This window comes from Microtus pennsylvanicus, chromosome 6, assembly GCF_037038515.1.
Source record: "Microtus pennsylvanicus isolate mMicPen1 chromosome 6, mMicPen1.hap1, whole genome shotgun sequence".
Classification (NCBI taxonomy): Eukaryota; Metazoa; Chordata; class Mammalia; order Rodentia; family Cricetidae; genus Microtus; species Microtus pennsylvanicus.
In genome coordinates, this window is record NC_134584.1 from 116,514,017 (window position 1) to 116,535,832 (window position 21,816).

At 48.2% G+C, this 21,816-nt stretch overlaps 1 protein-coding gene across 1 annotated transcript in view; it reads left to right on the plus strand.

Moving 5' to 3' along the window:
- The first annotated feature begins 454 nt into the window (after positions 1-454).
- The window catches only part of Gan (gigaxonin), a 56,104-nt gene continuing 34,742 nt past the window's right edge, over positions 455-21,816 (plus strand). The window contains exon 1 of the mRNA XM_075977418.1: positions 455-736. Coding sequence (XP_075833533.1) covers positions 570-736 — 167 coding nt within the window. The 5' untranslated portion in view covers positions 455-569. The remainder of the gene's footprint in view (positions 737-21,816) is intronic.

Sequence of the window (21,816 nt, forward strand, 5' to 3'; positions counted from 1 at the left end):
AGCAGGAGGAAAACAACGTCCTTGCCATATCCTTGCAAAAAGGAAGCGCTTCTCTCGCTTCACCCACGACATCTTCAATGAATGCTTCCTGCAGACTCCGCGCTCTGCCCAGGAATAACGGACATGAACGGAGTTAAGTCCTCAGCTTCACTCTGCATCTCAACTCCATCAACAATGATAGTACTCGGATAACAGAGACTCGGATTCGTATTCGCTTCCGCCGATCCGCTAAACCCTTCCTCCCAAAAGCAGCCCAAACTCCGTCCACCCTGGGTGCGCCCGCGGCTCAGAGCCCAGCCCCGGAGGAAGAAGGCTTCTGATTGGTTGCTGCGAGATGGGGCGGAATCCGGGGGAGGCGTCGCGGAGAGATGATGCAACGTCGCGGAACCTTAAAGGCACCGACCGCACGCGCCGCCGATGGCGCAGGCGCGTTGCTGGGCTTCCAGCTCTGACTCCAGCGCTACACTGAGTCCGGTCGGGCGGACGCGCGGAGTGGACGGCGGGGACGCGCGCGGGATTCGGGCCGGCGGGCGGGCGGGCCGGGTGGCGGCGGAGGAGCTGGAGGCGCGATGGCCGAGGGCAGCGCTGTGTCCGACCCTCAGCATGCCGCGCGCCTGCTGCGGGCGCTCAGCTCGTTTCGGGAGGAGGCGCGCTTCTGCGACGCGCACCTAGTCCTCGACGGCGAGGAGATCCCGGTGCAGAAGAACATCCTGGCGGCGGCCAGCCCGTACATCAGGTGAGCGGGCGCCGCCGCCCATCGCCTCCGCATCCCTCCCTCCCTCTGGCCTGGCCGCCCGCGGATCCCGTGGTTCCGCCGCCAAGCCTGTCGGGGACCCCCATGGGCCTCTCCCGGAGGCCCTCTCCCCACCAAGATCGCCCTGGCCCCGGAGCCCCGGGAGGTCTGCAAAACCCCAAACGCGGTGTACAGGCCGTCTTGGGACCCGCAGCCGCGAACAGGGCGGGGCTGCTCCGGGAAGAGCTGCTCGTTCGCCCCGACAGGCCCCGCCCGGCCCGCCAAGCCCCGCAGAAGTTTACCTCCCAGTCACCGCACAGTGGGCCGGGCCGGGTTCTGCGCGGGGAAACCAAACAAACACCCGTTGGCCGAAGGAGAACCCCGTAAGATCTCGGTGGTCCCCACCCCCACCCCCACCCTCAAAGCCCAACTGTCAGTTTGCCACTCCCTTGTTACAAACAGGTTAAACTGTTGCGAATTTGGAAAGACCCACCGGGATTCTTTGGATACATTGTAGTCGAGGACCCAGAGATTGTAACCACCAAGAGAGCGCTGTAAAACTTCAGCGACCAAACCTTAGCTTGATTTACCAGGGTAGTGAAAAGGTTCAGACCCAGCTTATAGCATCGGGTCAGAATTTACAAGGAGGCTGCTGTCTTTTCTTTAGCAACTTTCCTCAGGCAAAGTGGGTTGCTCTTTTAATACCGGAGGTGGGCGAGCTAAAAGCTGGAGAAAGTGCCCAGTAAGCTGGTTAAATATAGACTAATGGTAGACAATGTCACTAGAATTGGCAAGTCAGAAAAAGGAAAATTATGTGTATGCCGGTCTGAGAACTCTGTCCCAGCAGAACTCAGCACATACGCTGTACTTTAATCTTTGGTTTTTGGAGACATTGGAACTTAAAAGCAATCCAAGTGCCCTTGAAACTTTTGGCTTCTTCTATCCTAGCCTTGCCTTGTAACATTGTGCTCTTTGTGGACTAAGGGGTCAGGTGTCTTTGTTAATATGAAATTTAGATCACCAATATGACAGCTCATAGCTGGCAGTTCATAGGTTAGGACAATCAATCAAATTAGATCTGCAGGCCAGACCTTTCCCGGATCCAGAAGCAGTCCCTGTTTGGGAAATGCTTAGGAAAACTCCAGTGGATTCGATATTGTTGCAGATCCTTCCGTGGCACCTGCCTCTAAAGTTGCTCATCCTGAAACAGTTACTGTCTCCGTCTTTCCTCATGGCACTTACCACTGTAACAGAACCTGTATTTTGCTCATCTTGGTGCATCTTCCTCAGCCACAATGTAAACCCAGGCCAAGGATATTTCTTTTGTTTCTTACCTAGCCCTTCACAAAGAAACTAGTGCCTGGTGCCAGAATAAACGCATGGAATGAATGATCACCTTCCTTTCATTGGACATCAGAGGGTTATATTAGCTGGCTGGCTAGGCTCTGGGCTCGGTGTTTGGAGATCTGCTTCATGTTTCAACTCTTAACCTTCCTAGCTGCGAGTTGTTGGGGATGACTTAGTCCTGACTCCAGCTCACTCGTGACAAAGGAGGGACACAGTGTGTTTTTGTGTTGTTTAGTCCTGGAGGCTCCTACAAAGAAATGAGTTTCAGACACTCTACATCTCCACACAAGTCTGTTCCCTGGTTAGGAAAGATCTCCTGTGGTTCATGCCTGTCTGTCTGTCGCTTCCCAAATAAAGGATAGATCTTCTGTGGTTCATGTCTGCCATCACTTTCCAAGTAGAAAAGTATTACCTCAGAGGATCTGAAGTATATCAGGGTTACTGGTACTTAGTGGTTGAGCTAGGATTTGAATCTTAAGTTTATGGTGCATAGTCTCTTGTTCCTACTGCTCCAAAAGACAGCGTGGCCTGTGTTTGGATGTACTTTGGAAAACACCAAGGTTGATGGTTTATAGGATGTTGCCATTTAAATGCTTGTCAAGCATGGTCATTCATAGACTTGAGTTTCATCTTTAACCAGTTTTTTGCAGTTGGTTAACATTTTATGTTAATATTATGTTGTGCTTAAAATTACACATTGTTAACATTTTATCAATAAATCAATTTTTAATATAAATATCAAATTTTCTTTATTGGAAGATTGTTAAATTTGACTACTGAAATGCTAGAATTTTGTGGTATTTTTAGATTATCAATTTCAAGGATATTTCAAAGTATCTGAATTACTAATTAAAACACAGCTTAGTTTTTTATTCATTTTTACAATATTTTTATTGGGTAATTTCATACTTACATGCAGTGTGTCTTGATCTTGCATTTTATTGGTTTTTTAGATTTATTTTTATTTTACATGTATTCGTATTTTGCCTGCATGTATGTTTATGCACCATATATGTGAAGTGCCTGCAGAGGCCAAAGAGGGCATTGAATCCTCTGGAATTGGAGTTACAAATGGTTGTGGGCCTTGTGGGTCCTGTGTTCTCTGAAAGAGCAGCCAGTGCTCATAACTACTGAGCTATCTTTTTAGGTCTCTAGTTTAATAACTTTTGACAACCAATGCTATTGGACTTTTATAATGTAGCTTTGTTGAAATGGCACTTTCGAGACTACAGTGAAACAAAATATAAGCATTTAGAGTTGTGTTATGTCTGTGCTTTGTTGTTTTGATGTTTTTGTTTGTTTTTATTTTCTTTCCTTTTTTTGGTTTTTCAAGGCAGGGTTTCTCTGTGTAGCTTTGGCTGTCCTAGAACTCACTCTGTAGAACAAGCTGGACTTGAACTCATAGAGTTCCATCTTTTTCTGCTGCCCGAGTGCTGGGATTAAAGACATGAGCACCACTGCCTGTCTAATTTGTGATGTTTTTAATCTGCGAATCTAAAAGTATGAATTTGTTCACTGTTCTTAACCTAGGTAGAAAAAATGTCATCGGAGGTCTAAAGTTGGGTGGTTTAAGAAGCCAGATCAACTTTGCCACTCTAGGAATGAAGGCAACTTGATCGACATATAGTCTACTTACTACCCAAAAGTCTTGCTACATAATGTACTGGTTTAATCTTTTCATGTGCTTTTCCTTGGTTTAACATTTATTTTTCTTTCCAGTAAGTAGCCATTCCAACCATGCAACATTAGAAATATTTTAAGTAAAAAAGTCAGAAAACTCAGTTTCAGCAACAAATTCCTTCTAATCACCTGAAAGAGGTCTGAGGTTGGGCCTGTGTAGAGGGTGTCCTGAAGTTTGACGTCATGACGCTCAGGGGAGATGGGTAGGTTCTCCCGTGATTTATCACTCAGCTCTGCAAATGGAAATGGCACCTTAGAGACTCGGTTGAAACAAAATGAATATAAGCATTTATATTCTAGCAGGCTGTTTTCCCAGTGCCATCCCTGGCTGGCATTTGCTTCTGGCTTGTTGGGAAAACTATATCTCAGTGCAGCTAAGAGCCTTAGAAAAGGACAAGACTACACTCATAGACATGATGCTCCCCCGTCTTTTCTGCCTTAGCAACTCTGCCTTCCCCAGGGAATAGCCTCTTGGGTTATAGGACATTTCTTTGGAATACTGCAGAGCTTGCCTTGCTTTCTGAGGCTCTTCTGAATCCAGCCCCATGTTGTTGACCTGATGGAAGCTCTGCCCCCCCCTTCAGCTGTGCTTGGAGACGATGCAGGTGACAGGGGTTTGAAAATGACTCTTTCTGTGCCTGTGAAGTGACATTAAAGTGGCTCTGTACAGAGATCCGGGTCCTGGAAGGTCCGGTGCACCTTCCAGATTTTTATAAATTTCTGGGGACCTGTTACCATACTGTTTAGCATTCAGTCCTGGAGAGCACAGAGTTACCACGATTTTTTTTTTAATCTTTGATGAGTCAGTCAGCAATGGAAATGGCTTTGCTTCTTTGCTTTCTGGTTGATCTAACAAGGGTGGAGTGAGAAGCCTGGCCATCTGAACTTTTGTAGGACCCAGTTTCTTGATATGTGGGGTGAAGTTGACTGTGTCACACGAGACCAAATTCCAAGTAACGTGGAAGCGTGTGGCTTTGCACGTGCGTGGTGGAGGGATAGTCTCTTTCTAGTTTTGTGTGTGTTGTTATATGTACATGTGTGTGGTGGAGGGATAGTCTCTTTCTAGTTTTATGTGTGTTGTTATATGTACACGTGCGTGGTGGAGGGATAGTCTCTTTCTAGTTTTGTGTGTTGTTATATGTACATGTGTGTGGTGGAGGGATAGTCTCTTTCTAGTTTTGTGTGTTGTTATATGTACATTGATGCTGAAGTGCTCCCTTTGCCTTGCGCTGCAGGACTTTGTCTGGTGTTGTGTATGGATGTAACCGTAGCATTGTGCCATAAGGAGCATTGTGTCATACTGTTAGCTTGGGTACATTCCAGGCCTAGTTATTGGCAGTCCTGCGTTGACATCTAGATCTAAGATTTGACTTATGGATGAATGGTGTGGAGGAAAATACTGAAGGAAGTTAGCCTAAGCTTTAGAGGGGAGCCAAGTTTCATAGTGGCATAGAAACTGTCAACGTCCACTCTAGGGATGACTGAAAGTTTAAAGTCACTGGGATTTAAGGACTATCCCTAGTGTTGTTCACTGTATACAGAGCATGTGGTTAGTTCCCAAAGCCCTTTTTCTTGATTCACTTACACACATAACTAAGTAACCTTTAACCCATCTTTGTTTCCTTGATGCTGAAGCTGAGCCACCCAGGCAGCCACACCCACTAAGGTCCTTGCTGTGAACCAAAGGCATTGCAGAGTGATGCTCTCCAAACAGTCTTTTGATTTCCTTGACGTTTTCATCTTTTCTCAGCACTTTGAGTTTGTAGCAGCTTCTGAACAATTGCCAGGAGGGTTCTGAGGAACCAGGGTCGCCTACTGCATGTCTTAGGATTCTTCTAGTAGGCTGGGTTCTGCGGTCTGTCTGAGTCTGCACCACTCCTTCAGGCTCATGATACCCTATCCATCTCTTGTCAGGATCTGGGGTGGGGGGGGTGAGTCTTTTATCTTTTAATGGATCTAGGTCTCATGTGTTTTTATCTGCCTACTATAAGGCTTTCCTAGCAACTGCTTGAAAGGATAAGTCTGAAGCTCTTGGAGTTAAGTGTTCTAAATACGCAGCAGGGAAAGGCTCTTGTCAGCCTGGTGACTTGAGTTTGATTCCTGAGACCCACATGTGGTAGAAGGGAAGAACCAACTCGTAAAAGTTGGCCTCTGATCTTGACACACATACTCTGTTACATGAACAAGAGCTTGCATACACATAAATAGATAAATGTAATTAAACATTTTAATGCTCTTTCTTCATCTTATTTGGTTAAAACCCATTCATATGTGAGTTTTTCAAGGGAACTATTGTAGTCATGACCCCCTCGGACCTCCTGCGGATCGCCAGAGTATCCGGTCTGGCTTCTATGGCAATAAGCACTTGCCAACTGGTGCTGTTCTTAGGCTTCATCCCTTCGGCTAAAGGTATGTGTTTGTGTGCGACAGCGATTGCCATGGTGTGGTCATGAAGGCCCTGATTAGAGAGGAGGGTTTCAAATGCAGAAATAAATCAATACAGTTCTCGTTAGACTGTGGCTGGAACATAGAGGGAAGTGTTGCTGTCCGGTGTGGGGTGCCATTTGGAGTTAGCAGTACAGCTCAGCTGTAGTTGGTGCTGTTTGTCTGATTGATCCATCCTCTGTTACCCCGACACTTTGACCTTTGCTTATGTTCTGGATTTTCCCATCTCCTTCGTCATCCTTACAGTAACCTCATTTTATGGTTGAGATTCAGTAAAGTGCTTTTCCACATAGGAACTCTGAAGCCTTGGGAGTCAGAACCACGCTACCTATTATGTGATGTGCTAATCGGTTCTTCTCGTGCTGTCAAAGAGGGACCTACAACCTCCTTATAATCCATAAAGGAAGCATAATTAAGACAAATGAGGAGGCATTTGGTTCGAGTAGCAGGCAGCAAGTCTCAGAAAGCTGCCTCATCTTTTCAGAGGAGAAAGGCTATCATTTTGTGTACTGAAGCTATAATATAAATGAATAATTTGCAAGTTAGGATTCTGGGTTAAGGGCGGAGATGCGGGGGCTGTGGGCTGTGACAAATGGCAGGCTCTGGTTACAGCCGGAAAACTAAGTGCTTCTTCCCATGACTTCTTTGCCTCCTAAGCCACAGAAGCCTGAAGAAGGCAGGGGATCGAAGGCTCAGGTGGGATGGCAGGCCTGTCCTCACAGAGGCGAAGGCTGCGCATCCTCAAGCAGTGCCCTTGACCTCACGCTTGCAGAACAGAGTTGGGCTATCTTCCAGGGCCTTACTGCAAACAACCAAACCACACGGTGATGGGCTGATGTTTGCCGCTCCTGTATCCCATGGGACTCAGTGATGACAAAAGTCCCAAGTTGTCACAGAGTGAAGTGGGAAATGTCCAGGCTAAAAAATCTGAACTATCCAGAGCCTGATCCCTTACCTCACGTCATATAGGTCAGAGTTAAACGTATAATGACATAAAATTGCATGAATTTTGTTGGTGTTAGGGTCCATCCACAAAATAAAAAATAACATAAAATTACATGAAGTGTTTTGCTAGTCTTGGGTCCTATCCCCAGAATATCTTCTGTGTATGAAAATTCAAAAGTCCAGACATCTTCCTTTCCTCTGCTGGTTTGACCGAAGGAAAGTCAGGCTGTGCTCCTTACTTGCCACGCTCCATCTTCCATCATAGGAGAAAAGGCATCCGCTTCCTTCTCAGAGATGTCAGGAAAAGAATACATAGGTGAAGTAAGGTTTTGGCACAGTGAATGTGTCATTGGTAAAAAGATAAAGCCTTTCTAAAAAAGAGAGGGAAGGAGGGAAGGAAGCAAGCGAGTGAACGAGCCCCAAGGCTTGGAAGGTGGCGCAGTGGGTAAGAGTGTGTTTGCTGTGCGAGCCTGAGGACCTGGCGTCAAATTCCCAGCACCCACATAAGATGTGGGTGTGGCGGCACGTGTTTGGCCAGTGTGGGAGTCAGTGGATGCTCTGGGCTGGCTGATGAACTACAGGCTCTGTGTAGGAGACTCTTAAACAGCGTGATGACAACTCATCGAAGCTCTCCAGAGCCAGAGGAAGGCACCTGGAGTGGAACTCTCACCGTCTCAAACCCCTGCATTCCACAGAGCTGCACACAACGTGAACACTCGGTGAAACCAGCTTACTGGCCGTGTATGTCCTAAGTGGGAGACAGATAGACTGGTTTAAAAAATCTGCTGGTTAAGAAGCACTGAGGGGTGCCATCTTTTGTTTTCCTTCTTGGAGTCCGCATCCTGAAGGAGGCAGACACTCCACTGTGCCATATTGTTCCTAGCTCTTTACCAAGAAGCATTTCCCTTCTCTAGGAACAACTGGAAAGAGGATTCAGCACTAATGGATACATTTTGAAACCTGGTTTTTCTAGTCATATTCACATTCATCATGACCAGCTGCCTGTGCCTCTGAAGAACTGAGTATAGTCTGTTCTGTGGGGCCTACGGTATTCCCAGACTTCTGTCTCTTGAGTGGTTTGTGTTGTTCAGTCACTTCACTGCGCTCTAACCTTCTTACCCAGGCCTAGTGACAAGTGAGGTCGGAAGTCTAAGGGCAGGATTTCAAACAGCAGTGAGATCCTGAGAAGAGCCGCAGATACCGTGTCTGCCATGTCCTCTGCCGGCTGGGGTCCAGCTAGTACTTAAGGACAGCACCGGAGACAGAAGGACCCCAGGCTCGCTGCATAGGTTTCCTCTCTTAGTAAAGGGAACATTGCTATGCTCTAGCTTTTCCTACAGGGGAGCTGATACAGGACAGGACAGCTTTGTCATAGTTTTTAAAGATTTGTTTTCAAATATCTTTGTGAGGGGGCGCACTTTGGAGCCCCTGGAGCTGGGTTACAGGTGGTTGTGAGCCACCCAACCTGGTATTGCTAACAACTTAGAGCTGTTCTCTGAAAGAGCAACTAACATTCTTAACTGCTGAGCCATCTTTCCAGCCCATGCTCATTTGTCTTGAGGTAGGATCTGAGCTCTGCAGCCCAGAATAGCCTCAACCTTAGGCTCCTTCGGCCACCATCTCCGTGTGTCAGGGTTACAGGCATGTCTGTACACCCTCCTGGTGTGGATTCTCTTTGGTATGTGGCTGCCTCATCTCTGTGCTCTCCTACCTGCCTCCCCAACAGCTCCTGTCTTGGTTGGGCCGAGGTCCAAGTCTGTCCCCTACATAAAATTTCCAATCCATATTATTGGCATGGAGATGTCTACTGCCACCTCCTCCTGCAGTGGGGCCCGAGAGCAGGAAGTCAGATGCTTCCTTCCATCCCCTTGTGGGCAGAAAGGGGGGCTGAGGACGGTATTCACCACCATCATAGTCAGAAAGGGGGGCTGAGGACGGTATTCACCACCATAATAGTCAGAAAGGCGGGCTGAGGACGATATTCACCACCATCATAGTCAGAAAGGGGGGCTGAGGACGGTATTCACCACCATCATAGTCAGAAAGGGGGGCTGAGGACGGTATTCACCACCATCATAGTCAGAAACTTCTTCAGAAATGTCATCATGGGCTTCATACACATGTCACACCGCTAGTTAGGGTTAAGGGAGGGAGAAAAGGACACATTCGTGACACCACTCAGTTCGTGCTGAAGCTGACGTTTTGTTGCAGGGTTGTGAATGGCATTGGCAAGTTCTCGGGAAGAGATTGTATGGTCTCGTTTTGTACATTTCTTTAAGGGCCACTCTGAACGGGGTAGAGGAGTCTGGGTGGAAGCAGGAGCTACTTTGGAGCAGCTAAGTTCATGTCCATCCTTCAAGACCTGCTTCAGGTGGCTCAGGGGTGAAGTGCTTGCTGTGCAAACTGGAGGACCTGAGTTCAGATCCTGGCACCCACATAAAAGCAGAAGGGAACAGACATAGTGGAGTGGCTGCTTTGAAGGCCCATCATGTAGTCATCCAGACTAGAGGTGCTAGAGGCGTAAGAGGATCTTCTGTGTGTGACAGTTAGACAGGAGCAGCCTGTGAGTGCTGGTGCTGGGCTTCAGCATGCTGTGTGCGCTGCCCTGTGAGATGATACCTTTAACTGAGCATGTCTCTTCATGGCTGAGTATATGTTAGTGTGGAGGGAGACGGACAGAGCAGCCACCTTCCCCCAAGAGTAACCGGTGAGGGGGCCCTGGTGTTGTGCTGTTGCTCTGGTGCAAGAGGCCTGGGAGCGGAGAGCGCTCTGTTCAGAAACTCGCTGCAGAGAGAGAGCCCTTGTTCCTGCGGGGCTGGGGACTTGTGGAGAAGCATTCATTCCCTTGACAACACTTTAGAAAGCCATGTGCAGCTTCAAGTTGTTTGGAGACAGTTATAGCAGCGGGTTACAATTAAGGAGCTGCCAGAAGCATGGGAGTAGCTTGGAGCTGGAGCATAATGCTGTAAGTAGAGCCACCTCCGAGGGGGTGGGGCTTGAGCTCTGTTTGTCCTGCTCAGACTGTCCCCCTTACGAAGGCAAAACAGAGGCCCTTAGAGCTCCCGTAGCACTCTGGTCTGGACTTCTGTGAAAGATAAATTCTTGGAACTCCTACTGCCCCTTTGTTTTTATTCAGGAGGCTTGCTATATCTGAAAAGCCACACATTCTCTTCCTCCTCCCCCTCTTCCTTCTCACTGTTCTGTTTGGAAAGGAAATGGAAAGAGGGTGTCTGTGGTATTTAGTGCCATTTGTATACTGTGGCAGAGAAGAACCCGATGAACTTTTTTAATGAGGAAGAGAATCTCCTCACTGAATCTCTCCCGACCCCCACCCTGTTTCTGTCTCCACTACATAAGGAGAAGTACGTCTGCATGGATAAGCCAGGAGGAGCCTAAGCATCCTGACACCTGTCTTCAGCCTGTTGGCCTCCAGAACTACATAAAATGACAGGCACAGTAGCCACAATAAAGGGGTGTGCCTTTGACGTGACCTTTTGCATGAAGTCGCAAGGTCATTGAAGGAGCCACGTTTCAATGGCATCTAAAAGAAATTAATTCCCAAGTAGACAATCTGGAGGTGTTGACACGTCTCTGCACGAATCTGTCTCTCTTGTGTGTTTTCTAAAGGTCGGGGTGTGACCAGGGCAGGGAATCTGCCTTGTTTCATTCGAGAAGAACTTGCTTCAAAAGGTGCTGGATCACTGTTCTGCCTTTGAGTTCATCTTGAAATGTTAGCATGTGTTTTCCCGCTTTGCTTTTGAAAATGTAAATGTTCCTGCCTGACTTTGGAAATGACAAAAACTGGGCTTCAATTGAGGAAATGTATTTCCCATGCAAAAATGGAAACTGTCATAAGAAACCAGCTCAGTTCATTTCTGAGTGAGTGAACTCACGTCACGTCAGATCTTTCGATCTCAGTAAAAATGCCCATAACCATGCTGGGCAGTTGGTGTGTGTGAGCCAGGGTCTCACACCACAGCCAGGATGGCCTTGAACCACAGCTGTCCTGCTTCTTTCCTCGTGCAGGGATGAGCCACCGCAGCTAGCTGGCTCATTGCTTGCCTGTGCTGTCTGTTGTTATATCCTGCAGCTCTGCGTACGGTCATTTCCCGTGCTCTCGGTTGATGTTCCTGTATCCCTATAAAGCAGTCAGAAAATATGTCAGCTCCCTTTGCTTTGTATCCTGTGGTGCAGGTGAACTAATCTTGAGGACCTTTGAGCTGGGCTGGGTGAAGATAACCACTGACCAGAGAGACTACACCATATTTTTTTTTTTTACTTTTTTCCGGTAAAGACTACAGCCACTATCTTGTAAAACCACCAGTGACGTGGGCCTCGTTTTTAGAAGACCTGTCACCATTACTTAGCACTTTTGGAAGTGAGTTCGCAAGATCATGGTTTTGCCTCTGGTAGACTGAAATTTAAAATCATGACAGTTTTAAAATCACGGCAGGCTTTCTCTGTAAGGGTCAGAAATGTTGAAGTCTTGGTGGTGCCCTGTGGTCTCTTGTTGCATACTCTTCATCCTAACACACTTTTAAAACATAAAATCGGCCTTCACTCAAGCGGGCAGCAAGATGAAACCCAGTACCCCTCCTGCCACAGGGCTAGAGCCTTAAATGTTCGGACAAAAATGTAAGCACATTCTCTGTGTATCTGTGTATGTACATGTCCCCAGGTGCAGTGGCGCTGCACGTGTGTCAGGATGAGTAGGGAGGCCAGAGGTAAGGTCAGGTGTCTTCCTCGATTGCTCTCTACTTCCTCCCTTCTCCTCCTCTCCCTCCCTTCCCTCCTTGACTTCTTTATTTGAGGTTTGTGGGTATACACACACAAGCAGGTGTGCCATGCAGAAAGGCCAGAAGTTGACTTTGGCTGTTTTTCTCTGCTTCTTTCCACCTTATTTTTGAGACCAGGTCTCTGACTCAACCTGGAGCTCCCCAGTTCAGCTAGACTGGCTTCCAGGGAGTTCCAGGGAGCCTCCTGTCTCCACCTTCCTAGAGCTGGGGTGTCAGGTACTTGCTCCTCAAACTTAGCTTTTTACATGGGTTCTGTGAATCTAAACTCAGTGTGTAGAAAGTACATCACTGAGGCTCTCTTGGCGCTCTTTTGTGTGATGCTTATCGTCTTCTGCTGTCGCGACTGGACACCCCCTCCTTCACTTACAGGAAACTCCGTTTCTTCACCCTCCTGTTCTGTCTCCTTCTCTGGCTTTCCTTCCCTGCAGGGAAACGTGCCTCAGTCTCCGCATGCCTCAGTGGAAAGCACAGTGACTCGTGTCACTCTGACGCCTCTCTTCTGAGGGTGCCTGGGCTCGACTTCCTAGTCGAGGCTGTGTCCCTACCTACCGTTTTGTCGTCACTCTGTAGTTACTTGCATCTCATGGCTCCACTAAACCCGTTCTTTGAAATCAATCTCCAGATCCAGTGGAAACTATAGACAGACTTTACTTTGGGCCGCCAGCTCATAAAAAATGACATGGAGACTAATTATTAGTTATGAAAGCTTGGCATATAGCGTATCCTTGTCCCATTAGCTCCTATAACTTAAATTAACCCATGTGTAGTCATCTCTGTTTTGCCACGTGACTTTTCCCCCACTTCCTGTTTCCTCTCTGTCGCCTGGCATCTCTCCCATGCCTAGGTTCATATCGTCTCCTCTCTGTCTGTCTGTCCAGAAGTGCCACCTAATCTCTTCCTGTCTAGCTATTGGCCATTCCGCTCTCTAGTAAACCAACCAGAAGGCACAGTATACAAAAAGATTATTCCACAACAGATACCAATACATTTCTCCTACTTGGCCTGTTTATCACGGTTCGTCATTTTCTTGACAGCTGGTCTCTCTATGCTCCTGTGACGTCTTTGTCTGTGTCCCCCACAGTCGGCTTTCCACCTTTCCCCTTCCTGCCCCTATACTGCAGTCAGGCATAGCATTTTGACCTTACTCCTCCTTCCACCAACTACAGCAGCACTGTCTGTGCCAAGACACTTGCTGACCTCCTCCCTCTCCCCAGTCTGAAGGTCACTAACCTCATGCACGGCCACCTTCAATCCTGGTGGTCACACTCCTCCTTCCAAGTAGGTTGTCCCCTGTCCCTTTTCTATATGGTGTGTGGGGTGGGCACATCTGCGTGTCCACACAGACACTAGAAGAGTGTGTCAGCACCGTCATCTGCTGCTGGCTACATACATGTCTTTTGAGACAGGACCTCACCCTGAAGCTCACCGTTGTGGCTGGACTAGCCTGCCAGCCAGGTCCTAGGATCAGCTGACTGTGACCTCAAGCACATGGAGCCACATGTCCAGCTTTCATGTGCTGGGGATTTGAACTCAGGTCCTCCTAGTTTAAGAACAAGTCCTTTTACCCACTGAGTCATCTCCCCAGACCCTTATTTCCATCTTCATTATTACTGGGTATTTATATGGGGAGGTGGTACACAGCCAGCAAGTGTATGGAGGTCGGGGACAACTCTGTGGGGTTGGCTCTCTCCTAGGGATGGAGTCAGGTCATTGGGCTTACAGACAAGTTCTTTACCCACTGAGCCACCTCACTATCCCCTCCATTACCTTTAATGTGCTACCAGGCTCCCCAGGAGAGAGTTGAGAGCTGTTGGCGAAAGGCCTCCTCCCCTTTTTCCCTCAGCATCTAATCAGTGCCAAGGCATCACTTCTGGGCTCTGGGCTCTGGAGTCTGTCTCCTCCACGCCATAACTGCCCACTCAGGCTCCGGCTTCCATTGGCTCCAGGCTGTTCCGGCTCCCGCTGGCCTGCCTTCCTCCACGCACAGTCCCCGTCTGTCTTCCACCCTGTTGCCGCCAGAGAGAGGCTTCCAGAGTGGAATCAGATGACATTTAAAACTCTAATGTCTTCAGAGACCTAGTTGGCTTGGTGCCAGGGCAGGAAAACTCTGTGAGCCTGAAGTGTTTTGTGCTGAAAAGTAGGAAGGGACCCAAAAGAGCCAGCCTCAGAAAAGGCCGGTGGCTGAGCTAAGGCGGCTTGAACAGCAAGGGACTGTGCTGGATTATAGTTAGAGTAAACTGCCATCCATATGTGAGTGAATGAATGAATGAATGAATGAATGTGTTGACAAATGGGACAGAGGAGATGCAGTGTGTCTCTTACAATGGCCTGGAATAGAACACCTTGAAACTAAGCATTAAAGGAGGCTGAAGCAAGAGAATCGTGAGTTCAGAGCCAGGCTAGGCAAGCTCAAAGAGCCCAGTGTGTGTTGTTCGGGAGACAGGAAGGTAGCCAGAGAGAGATGGGGCGGGGACATCATCCTTGCCACGGTGGTCATTGTTGCAGGTGGATCCACTGGTGGGTACTGAGCACTAGGCAAGAATTTGAGAGAAATGGATTTTTATATTTTCCCAAATGATCTCCAATGTGTTTATTACCTATGAAAGGAAACGTGGTGGTTGCAGTGGAGAACCCTCGGAACCATGTAGCCCACTGACCCATAGGAGACTGTTCTTCCCAGTAGATACAGTCACCTCAGCATTTCCATAGCCTTCCTGCCCCTAACCTACAACCACAGTGTGACCATAGAAACTAGCCAACCCTGACTTGAAGGATGCTGTACAAGGTAACTGGCCAGCTCTGCAGAGCTGAAGTCTAGAAAGACGAGAAGAGGGAGCTGAAGAGATGGCTCACTACCAGCGCTCACTGCAGAAGACCCAAGTTCAGTTCCCAGCACCCACTTCAGACAGCACACAGTGGCCTGTTCCAGGTGGCCTAACATCCCCTTCTAGCCTCTGTGGGTGTCTGCACACAGGTGGTGCCCGTAAACCCGCACAAGCACACACACATACACACATACATACACACACACACATATATACATCCGTCCTTAAGAGCACTATTAAAAGACATAGATGGGGAGGGTCACAGATGGGTCCGCCTCTCTGTGGCAGTCATCAGCTGTTCCTTTTTGGCTTGCATGCTTCATAGGGTGGCCTGTGACTTGGGCATAGGTTTGCCCCTGATGACAAGCCATGATAAGAGTGTGACCTGCCGGGCGGTGGTGGCGCACGCCTTTAATCCCAGCACTTGGGAGGCAGAGGCAGGCGGATCTCTATGAGTTCGAGACCAGCCTGGTCTACAAGAGCTAGTTCCAGGACAGGCTCCAAAACCACAGAGAAACCCTGTCTCGAAAAAACAGAAAACAAAACAACAAAAAAAAAAAGAGTGTGACCTTCTGTGTGTTTCAGATCTAAAACACCGTGATATCAGTAGTGTCCTGGCACCAGCTGTTTTTAGTTGGGTCACAACTGGAGACATCTTTTGGCCAATGCTGCTTTTCCTTTGTAACCAGGAAACAGATCTGGGGAATGATAATGATGCCCACTGTCCCTTGCCAGTTTCAGCATCAACCTACAGTTTGTACCATCTTTATTCCTCCAGTGTTTATTAATTTCTTTTCTTACACAGCTGGATTGAAACAGTACCATTAGTAAGGGGAGCATCCAGTGGAGGAACAGACTTTGAGCAGCCTGGAAAGAAGAGAGTTGTGGACAGTAATGTGTGACAGGAGTGAGTTAAAACCTGGATTCCAGGAGTTGATAACACATTTGATTTTGTTCACACTGTTTGTTTAGAAGTGCTGTTGCCATGGCTGCTGGGGGGGGAGGGGGAGCACCAGCTGGCTCTCGAAAGTTTTGTCTACCTCACATTCTCACTGGGACAAGGAAGGGTTAGTTGCACAAGACTAAGCCAAATAGTTTGTACTGTTGGGGTCATAGGCTGTACTGTTGGGGTCATAGGCTGTGTCTTTCTCTGCGGGGGTGGCTCTTTCTGCTTGGAGGTCATTGTCTCTTGTGAATCTTCATTCCCATTGTTCCTGGGATGCTGTGCGTGCTGCTTGCTACCTCTCGATCCCCAAACTCCTATATACACTGTAGATGTTTCCATAGCTGTCCTGTATATGTACATACGCATGTGTAGCTTATGTGTGTGTACATATGTACACATGCTCGTAGAAGTCATGTATAATACACCCTACCTTTTTTTAAGATTTATTTATTTATTATGTATTCAGTGTTCTGCCTGCATGTGTCCCTGCAGGCCAGAAGAGGGCACCACATCTCATTACAGATTGTTGTGAGCACATGTGGTTGATGGGAATTGAACTCAGGACCTTTGGAAGAACAGGCAAAGCTCTTAACCACTGAGCCAACTCTCCAGCTCTCCACCCTACCTTTTTAGACAGGATCTCTCCATCTGTATCTACTCCCACAAGGCTCAGGAAACATGGCAGAAAGAGTCTGCGCCGAGGATTTGGAGGAGTGTGCTCTCTTCAGGACTAAACAGACTGATGCACTCATGGGCTCACAGCGGCTATAGGGACCTGCACAGGACCAAGCCTGCCAGTAATGCCAGAGTAGATGGGGGCGGCTTCACCCAAGCTGAAGAGCTATTGTCAATTGGTATTTGCTGGGGGAAGGAAAGTCATGAATATCAGGGATGTGGCCCCTGCTGGGTTGCCTGTGCTCATGCAGGCAGCACTGATTGGACCCAGTGGGTTACTGTTTTTTTAGGAAGGTCATGAAGGTGGAAGGAGCATGTTTTGTGGGGTCCAGAGGGACTTGAGGGTGGAATCGATCGTGATACATTGTGTAGACTGGAGAGCCATCTCTGCTGCTAAGAGCATGAACTTCAGAGTACCCGGGTTTGCTTTCCAGCACCTATATGGCAACTCACAACCATCTCCAGGTTCACCCTCTTCTGGTCTCCATAGGCAGCAGGCAGGCAAAACACCAATACACTTAACATAAATAAATTTTTTAAAGATACATTGTATATGTATATGTCATTGTCAAAGAATAAGTTAAGGGGTCTGGAGAGATGGCTCAGAGGTTAAGAGCACTAGCTATTCTTCCAGAGGTCATGAGTTCAATTCCCAGCAACCACGTGGTCCTCCTAGGTACCTATAATGAGATCTAGTGCCCTTTTCCTGCATACAGGCATACATAATAAATAAAAAAAATTTTAAATAATAAGTTAAAAGCGTTAATTTTTTAAAAAGACAAAGTCTCTCAGCCCCACCTGTTAGTAGACTGTCCATTCAGCGAACTTTAGAAACCTGCCTGTCTCCACCCCAGCACTAGGGTCACAGATGCTTGACCAACCACACGTGGCTTCTTATAGGTGCCGAGGATCCAGACACAGGTCCCCATGTCCCACAGTCTACACTTTACCGGCAGCCCCTACCCCAACCCTCTGTTAAGTCTAATATATGCTGAATTCCCAGTCTCTGTTCAGAAAACATGGCCTCCCTATGTAAATTCCATCTTCCTTCAAGCCACATGGCTCTCAGAGACAAACTCTTAGCTTTCTCCTGTGGCACAGAGCACAGCCAGTGCAGTTTCCTTCTGCACAGTTGAGGCCAGGCTCCCCGAGGAGAGCGAGAAGCACCCTTTTGCCTGTGCCACAGCCTGGGGAGGGTGTCGGGAGGTGGGACCACAGCACCTGAGCTGAGGCCCGGGCTCTTGAAGCCTTTTTGGAGTCCATACCACTTTGTAAATTTGGGTTTCCCAGCAGCCATAGTGATGGTGAGCATGGGACATGGAAGCGCAGGAAGATGAGGTTCAGCTAGCTGACTCACAAACAGAATCCTCCTTCTCAAGCAGCCTTCCAGTGCAGCTGCCGTGAGGGCACCAGCCAGCTGAGGGCAAACATCCTCGCCTGGGCAAGTAATGGTGAATGCTCTCAGCTGCTGTGCTGGCCACTCGTGCCCTCTCCAAACAGCTGGGGGTCATTTCATTCCAGTCACGGGTTCTGCGGGCTTGGAACCCATCAGTTCCCACTCTGGTTGTGTGCTCAGTGTCAAGTCCTTATGTGCCAAGGACCATAGTATTGGTGTGGGATAGGGCAGTGTGTTGGGTCGTTTTCTGTTGCTGGCAGAGCAGCTGAAGGGAAGAAAGGTTTATGTGGGCTCATGGTTTGACGTTATGGTCAACTGTGGCCGAAAGAGCAGGGCGGTAGAAGCTTGGGGCCGCTGGTCCCATTGCATCCGTAGTTGCGAGCAGAGAAGGTGGATGCTGGTGCTCAGCTCACGATCTGCTTTTATGCCGTCCAGGGCACAGACTGGAATGGCGCCACCCAGAACTAGGGTCTTCCAACCTCAGTGAACCGAGTCTAGATGACCCCTCACAGGGGCTAACCTAATCTAAATCATTTTAGGTCCTGTGGAGTTGACTTTGTTAACATCACAGGCGAGCTGCAGTCTGTTTTCATGGCAGTTGATGTGAAGCAGGTGCAGTCCTGTAAAGACGAATGCGAACAGGGAAGAGATGGTGAGGGCGGCTGTGCAGGGAAGAGGAGATGAGGGCAGTTGTGTAGGTGGGGGGGGTGGTACCAGAGTATGCGGATGTGGGGGAGAGGCCCTAGAAGCATTCTGGGCAACAGGAACAGGCCAGATGAGCCAGGGGATGTCTTACATTTATTATGCAATCTGAAGCTGACTGAGTCGGTCTAGGATGAGACCCAGGTATTTGATTGGCCATAGCAGCTTTCTAGAAGATTCTGGGAGGTCAGCCCAGGGAAACTACTTGTAAAGTCATTCAATACAGGATCTGTATGAGGGAAAATTTTGAAAGTAAATAAGCACCATATTCTTGGGTACAAAGAAGAAATGGCTGGAGGAGAATCAGAGTGAAGGGGTAGCATACACACTGTTGGTGTCACCCTTTGAAATGCATTTGGAAGCCACAGAGACAGTGCAGTGGTTAAGAGCACTTGCTGCTCTTACAGGATCTGAATTCAGGTCCAACCACCCACGTCTAGTGACTCAGAGCTGCCTGTAACTCTAGTTCTAGGGGACCCAACACCTTTTCTGTACCCCACAAGCACTTATATGTACATGCACTTACCCACACACATACACATAAATGTTTATAAAATGACATTCAGAATCCAGCAGCCTGGTGCCATTTCTTTCCCTCCTTCTCTTTAATACTGCATGGGCAGCTTCCCTCCCCCCCCCCCCCCCCGGACTTCCGTCGCTTGTTCTCACTTCCCTTTTGTGGCTTGGCTACAGAAAACACACTAAGAAGATCCCGTGGTTCACCTAGATGTGGTGGGACTGTGCATGAAGCTTGCTTGGGTCTCTAGCTCCCAGTGCACAGCCCCCCTTGCTTAGGCCTCCCTCTGAGAGCTCTGTCAGTCTTGGGACCTCAGTGTGAATTCTTTCCTCCTGTGTCTGGGAGGAGCTGGGAGGTAGCTGCTGGGCTCCTGCTGGAGCTCATGCCATCCACAGTCTGCCAGAGGGTACATTCTGCTGATTGAAGTGTTAGCAGCAAATGACACTGCCTCAGGTGGAAACAGAAAAGACCTTTGAAAAAAACAAAACAAATATCAGCCTTTAGGGACTGGAGAGATGACTCAGCAGTTAAGAGTGTGTAGTTCTATTCCCTAGGACCTGAGTTCCCAGCGACCGGATCAGGCAGCTCACAATCTGTAACTCCAGTTCCAGGGAATCTAGTGCCCTCTTCTGGCTTCGGTGGGCACTGCACTCATGTACACAAAGCTATGCTCAGACACAACTAAAAAAATTTTTTTAACTAAACCGTATGTCTTAGGGCGATTGTAAGTGGCAACAAAATTGAGAGGAAGGAACAGGAACGCTGCATCTCTCCCCAACCCACATATGCACAGTCCCCCGTCCAGTACCCTCACTTCCCCACTAGCATGGCATGTCAGTTCAATTTTGCGCACCTACATTGACACCACATGGTAACCCAGACTGTGGCTCACATTGGGTTCCCTCGGGTGGGTGTGGATTTTGTGGGTTTACACAAATGTGCCGATACACATGCTTGCCAGTACGGTGTCACATACAGGGCTTTCACTGCCCTAAACCGTTTCATGTGGCTTCTGGAAGCTCACAAAAACAGAAAAGGGAGTCTGTGAGGGAGTGTCACCTGTAAAACACATTCTCCAAAGAACAAATGACTAGTTTGGGGCAAAAGTGCTGGCACAGGCTGTCTCCGGGCTCCTCAGAAGGCCTGCTTCATAGCCGCAGAGTTCCAGGTGACACGAACATTGCAGCCTTGTGAGTCATGCCATGAATCACCCCAAACCACAGTGCCCTGACTCCGTGGACATTGCATTCCCTTCCTGAAGGGAATGAATGTCTGCATCAGCAGAGAAGACAAGCCCTGTAGAGTTGCTGTTTGTCACTGTCCCGTCTGTGTGTGTCTTGCCTTCATGTATGTATGTATGTGCACCACATGTGTGCAGAAGAGGACAACAGATCAAGTTATTAGAAAGTCCTGCCTATTTGATTCTCCTTCACTCTGCTGCGCCTGAAATCATCAGGTGGTGATTTTCTTTGTGGCAGTACATTGGCTATTTAACAACAACTAACAGTTTAGAATGTTACGGATAATTGTTGGATATTATGTTGGTTACATCTCAGTTGCTGTGAGAAAGTACCCTAGAAAATCAACCTAAAGGAGGAAAGGGGTGTTTGAGCTCATGTTTTCGGGCTATGGTTGCTTAGCTCAGTTGCTCTAAGTCTACTAAAGCTGAATGTTATAGAAGAAATGTTTGTTCAGGCAAAGCTGAAGAAAAGCTCCTCCAAACCCATAAATCCAAGTCCACAATGCATGGGCTACCCATGAGGTAGAGGCCTCAAGATCCTGTGACCTCCCAAAGGCCCTGGATTCTGTTTGCAGGGGGCACTGACCCTTCAACAAATGAGTTTTAGGGGGACACCAAAGAGCATTGTTTTCTTTCCAAACCTGCTGGGTTTCCTGGTAGGAGTTACAGTGATAAGAAGTCTTGCTTCGGGCCTGGGAGCTCAGCAGAGGAGCTAGGATGTGGCTCAGTTGGCAGAGTGTCGGCCTAGCATGCACGAAGCCCCGGGTGGCGGCACCACCTAGGCCAGGTGGGTGTGATGATGCACAGCTGTGATTACAGCGCTCAGGTGGCGGAGGCAGGAGGATCAGAAGTGTATTGTTTTAGAGCTAGAAATACATGAGATCCTGTCAAGAGGACGTGGGGACACACACACACGTACACACACACACGTACACAGGCACACATACACATATGTACATACTAGAACTTGAACTTAGGTCTGTCACAGTGAAGGGGACATTCATATGTGTCTTGCCAGTCCCAGGGGGAAGATCTACAGATGTGTGACTATAGAGCAGCTGGCCCTGGGGACTGGTCACTCGGGGTAGCAATTAGGTCTGCTCAGGTGGTGTTGTGGTGGGGGGCAGATGGAAGACAGAGGAACACGTGAATTTAAATTAATATTAGTTTTGTTACTTAGTCTCTAGATGTGTAGAGTATAAAATTAAGTTTTCATGGGTTCTGAAAATGACTCCATTTTTTAAAAGCCTGGAGTGACATAGTTCATATTTAAGCTGGTCATTTTTCTCTCCTCTCAGTCATCTCTGTCCTACCACCTGTTCAGAGAACATGGCACAGTTTAAAATGGATCCCCTCTTGTTGGAAAACCGTGCAACAGTACAGTTATTTTTAAGTAGATTGTCAAAAGAGCAATGGTGAAAAGTTTGCAGTGGCCTTTGCCCTAGGAGCTCCGCTCCCTCATCCTGCAGTGTCTTAAAACACAGCACAGCCAAGCCTTGTTTGGACATTAAGGTGAGAGAAATCCACCCTAGCTAAGCATGTCTTTAATAGCCTTCTGTGTATCAGTCC